General features: G+C 34.9%; 1 protein-coding gene and 1 long non-coding RNA gene across 3 annotated transcripts; one reads left to right on the plus strand and one right to left on the minus strand.

Annotated features, from left to right (window-relative positions):
• The first annotated feature begins 725 nt into the window (after positions 1-725).
• Positions 726-3329, plus strand: LOC101738345 (tRNA-dihydrouridine(20) synthase [NAD(P)+]-like). Of its 2 annotated transcripts, none has more exons than XM_004927625.4 (6): positions 726-986; positions 1212-1350; positions 1772-2104; positions 2188-2475; positions 2552-2714; positions 3041-3329. In XM_004927625.4, the coding sequence occupies exons 1-6, from the start codon at positions 836-838 to the stop codon at positions 3317-3319; spliced, it is 1353 nt and encodes a 450-aa protein (XP_004927682.1). In that variant the 5' UTR covers positions 726-835; the 3' UTR covers positions 3320-3329. The 2 variants fall into 2 exon arrangements, with proteins under 2 accessions (XP_004927682.1, XP_012547070.1); XM_012691616.4 differs by having other exon boundaries at positions 734-986; positions 1248-1350.
• LOC110385486 (uncharacterized) lies at positions 2772-5995 on the minus strand. Its single transcript, XR_002430741.2, has 2 exons — positions 5855-5995; positions 2772-2957 (listed from the first exon to the last, which is right to left on the minus strand). It is a non-coding gene; the product is annotated as an uncharacterized LOC110385486 (long non-coding RNA).
• Positions 5996-9133: the final 3138 nt, after the last annotated feature.

Below are 9133 nucleotides of genomic sequence, written 5' to 3' on the forward strand. Positions count from 1 at the left end.
TTAAATACGATGACGGCCACTAGTTAGGCGCCAATTTAATGTTAATCATTTATTTAATCGTTACAACTTAAGGTACAACAAGGTATAACAAGATAGTTTTAAATTAATAATTTTGTGCAGCGACCGGCGCATGCGCGTTATTCAAATTTTTCGAAACTCACTGACTGCATTTTTACGAATCCTGCGCAGGTGTCGGTCGCGCGGCGTTGGTCGACACTTTAGGGTTCCGCTTAGCGTGCGAGGATTTTTTTTATTATATTTCGGTTCCGCACGTTACATGTTCTTATTTTTATGAAAAATGATAATAGGCATAGGAATTTTAGGCAGCAGCTTGGCTCTGCTCCTGGCATTGCTGAAGTCCATGGGCGATGGCAACCACTCACCATCAGGTAGGCCGTGTGCTCGTCTGCCTACAAGGTCAATAAAAAAATATATATATGGAGTGAAATGAAATGAAGATGATTAATTTGAGATATTAATTAACTGGGATGAAATTAGATGAAGAACTTCTCGGGATCCTCTAAAAATTCCACTGAAAAAATCTCAGTAAATGACCACCATTTTACTGAGATTATATTTCATCCCATGTCATTTCATTTCACTCCATATTATCATTTTTCATAAAAATAAGAATAAAAATTAAAATAAGACATGACTTAAAGGTCTTAGTTACCGGGTCATAAAATCCCTAAAAAAAAGCAGAGGCATAGATAATATAAATAATACACTTGTCACTTGTACTATGTAAAGTATTTACACCATTCATTATTTAATTCGGAGGTGTCGATTTAAAACGTTCATTACCTAATCGATTCTGTTACAATTTCCCATAAACATGAATTACGAAAATAAAATAATACTTGCGCCAATGGTCAGAATAGGAACATTGCCAATGAGACTTTTGGCTCTAAAATACGGTGCTGACATTGTTTATACTGAAGAGCTTATAGACTGGAAGTTTTTACGATCTAAGAGAAGATTTAACGGTAAGTGGTGCCATAACAAATAACATTAACTTGAATTGTTCTATAATAACTTCATAGGCTTTAAATTCGATCCAGTTTCGACTTCAACAATTATTTCATAGGTTATAAAATTTTAACCTATTTCACGTTTCTTACAAAGTTTAATGAAAAATAATATGGTTTTTGTAAACCATAGATTAAATCGTTAGTGTATCCTAGTAATATATTATTTATACTTAATTTCAGACATACTTAACACAGTAGATTATGTTGATCAAACAGATGGAACTATTGTATTCCGCACTTGTGAAGAAGAAAAGAAAAAAGTGGTTTTACAACTCGGGACGTGTGATGAAGCCAGAGCTTTAAAGGTTGCCAAATTAGTGTGAGTTATGCATATCTTTCAATAAATAAAAACACTTTTTTACTCCTTAAGTATTTAAGATTTCATAATAATTTAATATAAAATAATTGCATTGCAAACCACTGATTATTGTTTTACACATTATAAATACATTTTATTAGAAGTAGAATCTGCACAAATTGGCACTACTACTGACCTAATTCTGCTACAAAGCCAGCATGACTTCTTCAAGTAAAAAAAATTTATTGCCTATCTATTCAAGTAACATAGAGTTCGCTAGATTGGCCGAATGTGATGACTTCTACTTTATTTGTCAAGGCTTCAATAACAATTTAACAAGCGATGAGTTTGACCTTCATCTGGCCATCTAAAACAAACATAACACAATAACTTTGAATAGAAACTAAAGAGAGATGTACTTTAGTTTCATTAAATTTTACAGGGAACATGATGTGGCAGCAATAGATATTAATATGGGATGCCCAAAAGAATTTTCTATAAAAGGTGGCATGGGTGTGGCACTATTGTCAAAGCCAGATAAGGCTTATCAAATTTTAAAAACACTAGTTGACAATTTATCTATTCCTGTGACATGTAAGATAAGAATACTGAAGACACCAGAAGCCACTTTAGAGTTGGTAAATAAATTGGTGAGTTCAGGAATCAAGGCAATAGCTGTGCATGGTCGTACGAAAGATGAGAGACCACAGCATGCTGTCCATACTGACATTATTCATTATGTTGCAGATAACATATCAATTCCAGTCATAGCAAAGTAGGTAAACAAGATAATACTGTAATAATTCTGTTATGGTATGAAAGAAGAATATACAGTAAAATATTGTAATATGCTTGCAGTGGAGGATCTAAAGAAATTGAAAAGCATAGTGATGTAGCTATATTCAAAGAGATGACTGGTTCAAGTAGTGTGATGTTAGCTCGTGCCGCAGAATGGAATTGTTCAATATTCAGAAAAGAAGGATTATTACCGATGGATACTGTAATAAAAGATTATCTTAAACTAGCTGTTGATTATGATAATTCACCTTCAAATACAAAGTACTGCATTCAAAACATTTTAAGAGATTTGCAAGAAACACCTAGAGGAAGACAGTTCTTGGAAAGTCAAACTTTAGAGCAAATATGGTATGTTAAATTTTGTAAGTAATTAATGTTTTTATATTATTTTCTGGACTTAATACTTAATATTAATTTTTATTAGCTCCATTTGGGATTTAGGAGGATACTGTTTAGAAAAACAATCACAGTTCCAAAAGATGGGGATTCAAGGAAGGTGGCAAGTCTGTCCTAAACAACTAGAACCTCCACAAAAAAAGGCAAAACATTATAATGAAGAAGATTTGTGTGATGCAATACAAATGAAAGTAAGGTTTTATTAAAGTTTTGGATGGATATAAAATTAATGTAATAAAATTACAATATTCAAAAATATGATTTGTATGTATTTTGCAAATAACTTTTATTTTTATACTTTTATTAGCTTGACTTGTAACTATCAATGTAATGGATTTTTTCAACATTTGTTTCGCCAACTTCAAGACTTCCAATTGACTTCATAATTTTATTTTAATCATCAAAGGCTGATGACAATATCTTTTTACTTTGCACTGAAATGGTGAAAAAATAATTATATTTATTTTGGCTTCCCATCTCTCTTTGTTTTTAAACTGTTTTTAAATACATTTTACAGGTATCCTTTATTCGAGCAAATTTCAATGACTTGAATCTACCTAAAAGCAGACTTCATGCTTGGGCTGGAAAGAATGGGTACAGTTTGCCAAAGTATAACACTCAACATATTGAGAAACTGTTTCGTACAATAGTGACATTTAATGAGAAAAAGTATACATCAACATTTTGGGAAAAAAATAAAAAATTTGCAGAGCAAGGTGCTGCTTTAGTATGTTTGCATCATTTAGGGATTGTTTCAGAAGATGAATTAATTAAAACAGGAAGTATAATAAAGTAATTTTACTTAATTGGAGTGTCTTATTATTTACATATACACACACAACAAATTTTTAAGCGATCCAAAATCTATTACATACAACTAATATGCAATTAACAAATCCATTGTGGTGGTAGCTACTTACATAGTATGTATATTATACTTTATTATAATATATTATATATACCATAGATTTATACCAATATCTGTTCACTACCTAATTATTTCTCCCTAACTAAGGAACAATATTTTACATAATATATAGTTTAAGGAACTTTATTTTGGTTGATTTTATAATTTAACGATATTTTGTTATGCTTACAAAAAGATACATCCTCCAATATATTTTAATATATTATAATCAACCAAAATCAACTTCCGTTTTACAAACTAGCCATTTGAAACGTAATTTATGTATGGCTGACAATAAATTCTAAATTCTAATGAATTTTATATTAAAAATAGGGAAACCTATTTTCATATTCAGTAATTTGTTTATTGATTAGTGTTCTGTTTTCTAATCTAAACTGATTCCGTTATCAACATTTTGCATAGTTATGTAATTCTTTCATTTATATAATTTAATGTATGATATTATTCATCCAGTCCGAGAGCCTAGTGAAACGCCTCGACGTTCCGTCGCCCGTAGGCGCGGTCCGCCAAGCGGTGAAACCACGCCGAGATTACAGCTTCCACGCTCGGACTTCTGCGGTGCCGGGCCGCGGTTACCCCATGGAGCGGAGGTCGCAACACCACGCGTAATCAACAACGATCGCCTCCGCTTCCAGGTCCCAGGGAGGCGTCGCGGCAAGCACGCACGCCACCTCGAACGATACTGGGCGGTACCTGCGAACTGCTCTAACCGCAATCGCGCGCTGCGGAAGTCGCAACGCCGCGGCGTGGCACCACACGGGAACCCCGTACAGTGCTATCGACTGCACCACCCCCGTGTAGAGGCGGCGCACCACCATGTCGGACCCCCGACGATCGGCAGCCGAGTCGGCGAACCGGCGGTCGCCATCAGTCGGGGGCCCTATCTTTCGAAGTGAGCACGGAAACTCCAACGACCGTCCAGTCCAGACCGAGGTACCGCAACCCGGTCGCCTCGATCTCGAAACGGACCTCTGCGATCACGAGGTGGACGCCCTGGGGCGGCGATCTCCAGGCTCGGTGAAACAACAGGGCCTGGGATTTATCGAGCGCTGCCGATGACGAAGGCCACCCCCGCGCAGGTAAGACGGGCAGACTCGCGCAAACCCTTCTTTTGGGCCACGACCAAAATGCCGTCTGCATAACAAACTACGTTCAAACCGGGGGAGGAGCGCGAAGAGCGCCTCGAAGGACCCAGTCGTAGCTGTTGTTCCACAAGAGAGATTCAAGCACCAATCCCTCCAGAACACCTTATGAACCTTACACACTTTATGAAGTCGTCATGACCTAAAGGATAAAGACGTCTGGTGCATTCGTATTGAGCGATGCACCGGTGTTCGAATCCCAGGCAGGCACCAATTTTTCTAATGAAATACGTACTCTACAAATGTTTACGATTGCCACGTCCTTCCTCTGCATCCTTGACACGGCAGCACGAATCTCCTCCGAGATGCTCGGAGGGACGACCACAGCAGGGGCATCACCGCTCACGTCACTGCGTGGCGGCGCACCCATGGAGGGGGGCTCGAAGTCCCTCTCCATTCACAGGAACAGCCTAGAGACAATCTGCTGCAGCTACCGAGGCTGGAGAAATTGACTCATATTACCTAAGGTTATCTCGATTTGCTTCGCAACTTTTAATTCTTATCGCAAATAGAAAAGAAAAGAGTATTTGTGCTGCATCTACAGTGTACAAATTGTCCAGACAGACTGTCTATAAGTTTCAGTTCTTGTAGTCTCTGCTTATTGTAGGTATTCACAATAGAATGGTAATTAGCCATGTTATTATGTTGACCGACCCCCCTTTTCTAGTAATCATGCATAAATCGAGGAGATATAATAAAATATTTTATAAAATCCTCAAGATCAATGAAGATTGTTCCTAGGATTCCTCAGAAGAAAATACATAAATTTTTAGATTAATTCGAATGAGACACTGAAACTATCATCAAACAGTAAGGAGTAGATTTTTTTTAAGTTTGTCGGAGCAAGAAAAGAATGCATATTCTTTCTAGCTTTAACTCTAAAGATGAGAAGACGATATTTACTAGTAAATCTCAAAATGTAATGGGTGATATCGAAATTGCAGCTGAAGGAGCACCATGGAGAAAACTAAAACCTAGAATCTAGAGTGGGATTTGCACCTTTCATTTTATACAAATATAATAAAAAAATATTTAGTAACTGCACAACACTTATTATAAACAGAAAAACTATTTTCTATTAAATACACCCAAGAGGAAACAGGCTGCATTTAATCCTTACGATTTGCTTGCTAAAAAAGCTCAAAATGATGTCATAAAATAGCTATAAATTTATGTGAATTAAATGATTACCATCAGGTGGGTTATATATCTAGAAAGGCAATAAAAAAAACTTGAATTTTTTTAATTATATTGATTTTACCTTAGATTTTTTTTATAAATAAAGTATATTATTTCACTTTGTCTGAGCTTTCATATTTGCAATGCTTTCGAGTAACTTTTTGTTAAGCTCTTGAAGTTTAATATTCAAATCGTTTTGTTTGACTGAATCTGCTTCCAGCTGTTTACAGTTTTGAAAACAAGAATATGCGTTCTGCAATGCTTCATCATCCGTTTGTAACTTAAATGAATATGTAAGATTCAAAATTTCACTGTCGGAAGCGTCTTCAAGTACATGTTGTGGTGTAGGTAAATTTGGCAAAGCATATTTATCCATTTTGCTAGTAATTTTAATTATTTTAAACAGGAGCAAAACCAAATTGTTTTCAAGATTTCAGCAGATCCGTTACGTTTGGTATATGAGTCGACTATTATCAAAGGCGGCAATCTGACTTTTGGACAATGATTGGTAAATCAGAAAAACGAATTATTGACTTTGTATTCCATTGGCAGTCACAAAACTCTTCGGAACGACATCTTAGATAAATAACAGGTTAACTATTAACCTTTATTTAATGCAGGTTTTGAACCGTATTCTTTGAAGGAGACGATTATATTCAAATAAATCTGTATTGACATATCAATAAAAAATTTTTGTCCAAATGTACAGATCATAGATTATACACTTAATATATTCGAGGTACAGATTGCCGCCTTTGATAATAGACGACTCATATTATCTATTGGGTATTATGAAATTTCTGCGTTAAAGAGACACACTTTCCAGTCATTTCCAGATAATAATAAATTAAAATTACGAACACAGTTCCTCTGAATTTAGTACAGTACCGTAAAATGGGGCGATTAGGGATTGAGAGGCGAATCGGGAAAAAACCGGGAAAATCTTTCGACGCTCAATATTAGTTTTATATTCGTTGCAAAATCTTCCATTTTTTGTAGTTTAATAGTAGAACGTTGAAAGTTTACAAAACAACTCGGAATATGCGTGATAATAACTGCTAACTTATAAAAAATCGCGTTTCAAAGTAACTTCCTGTGGTGGTAATTATTTTAGTGCTAGAAACTTTGCTCTCTTTTATTTATTTGATAATAATAGAAGACCACTGTGATTTATAAACGTTATTTAGTGTTTGAACCATCATATATATTAAAGGTAAGTCTCAGTTGTTATTGGTTTTAATGTATTTGATAAAATAAAAATACATGTAAAAATCTGTTGTTTTTGGGGATATTGGGGACGTCTTAGGTACAAATAACAACGAAAAAGGGGTCAATTGGGATGAGAATACGTGAAATGGAAACGATCTAAGTATAAATAGGTACAGGTTTGTAGGGTTGTCTATGTAGTTATAACAATATTTTTTTAATTTGTTGGTAAAAATCTGGTTTATTCATGATGTTTTTGTTTAGAACTTTTATTCAAAATTATCAATGTGTTAATATTTATATTATCAGTTACGTATTGTTTTCTATTTTTAGATATGCCTCGCGTGTACGTATCAAAGAGTGCGAATTTAGGTGCTTACTCTCCCATATACAGAATCCTTTGGGACTCTAATAATGTCCACGGTGGCGTGGTCTCCGGCAATGTTCATTCGGAGTTGTCCGATTGCGCTGAACTAATTTGAAGTGATGAAATAGATGTTTTTTTTAATTGTCTCACAACTTACAGAACAAATCAGTCGCGGATCATTTCCCAAGTAAATATAAATTAATCATAAGTAAATAAATGTAATCAAGTTTGTTATATATATATATATGTCAACACACGTCAGGGATGGCTGAGCGGTAGGTTCCGTCATCACTCGTATTTGATTGAACACAGTTTATAAAAAGTCAATAAAACCTTTTGAATAATAATTATTGAAACTCAACACACACAACTTTCACAATGACAGGGTAAACCGACAGTTTCGTTGCACATACCGACAGACCGACTGACCGACTGACTGACTGACAGAGACTCACTGACTAAGACGGACGGAATTACTGTCTGACACGGAATGCCACGACTCTGTCCACGTACCGCCATTTTATACTGTGGCGTTACGTTGTCTACCCTTCATTTTGTGATATTTATCAAAACAACATCTCATCATTTAAAATAATAATCAAAACCACCGCCTTAATATTACTAAAAGTCGTTATCCACGACAACTAAAAGTCGTTATCCACGACATATATATATATATATATATTGTTGATAATGCACTGTCGATCATCTGTATGTACTTTTGTCAGTTTTTCAATCTTTTTTATTAATGATCACTTGTTGGTGCAACTAAATAAATAAATAAATTAAAACCAAGTAGTGCCAACCCTAGCAAATTTCTCATTTCGTCCCAATTAACCGCAATTTCCGGGTAAATAGGGATTACACCTATTTTTGCTTTTTTTGCTTAAACTGGAATGCTAGCTGCATAGTTTTAAATTGGACAACAAAGATGCCCCCAAGACTCAATCATTTTGATCCTGATATAGCATTATATACACCAACAACTACCTTAAAATTGGTCATAAAGTTGGAAATTGTCCCTAATCGCCCCATTTTACCGGTACATATAGTCGTATTTTTTATTAGACGAAGTCAACTGACGTTTACAGTGTTGTCAGTTTTTGATGAAATAAAAATAGTGTTGTGACAAAGTGAATGATTGAAAGAACTCCTGAATGAAAGAAATTACCTCGATTGTCTAGTGAATAGTTAGTGTGCCGAAATGCCGATATCGGGTACTGGATTCGAATTTTAGTCGTGCTTTGTACTTACCAACGAGTTTTCGACGATTATGTTCCTATAGTATCTACCTATACTGAATACCGAGTGTTTTAAACATTAAGGAAAACTTTGCGAGGAAACTTGTAAGATTGTCCTACTTTCAATACATCATGTAGTTGAAACTATAGATGTATAAAATATAAAAATTATATGTAGGTAATGAAAAAAAAACTCATTGTAGTTACATACTACTAGTAACTTATATCGGAGCACTTTAATACAATTATATTGTAAAATAGAAATAACATTCTTTTATAGTTTGAAATGATTAACTATTCACACTCATTGTTCATTCATTTGATTGAACGAGAACTGAACGCATCAATATGACTTTAAATGTGGCAACATTATTTTAAAAAGTGACATTAGAGACAAACTCTTAGTTTTTACCATGGAGTTAATAAGTGTTAGAATAGTAACTCTATGGTTTTTACTGAGTGGCTAAAGATGTGTGAGGTCTAGCGTTATCATGATGAAAAACCACACCCCTTCTGTTGATTAATTCCGGCCGCTTTCTCTTAACTT

This window comes from Bombyx mori, chromosome 4 (assembly GCF_030269925.1).
Source record: "Bombyx mori chromosome 4, ASM3026992v2".
Lineage (NCBI taxonomy): Eukaryota > Metazoa > Arthropoda > Insecta > Lepidoptera > Bombycidae > Bombyx > Bombyx mori.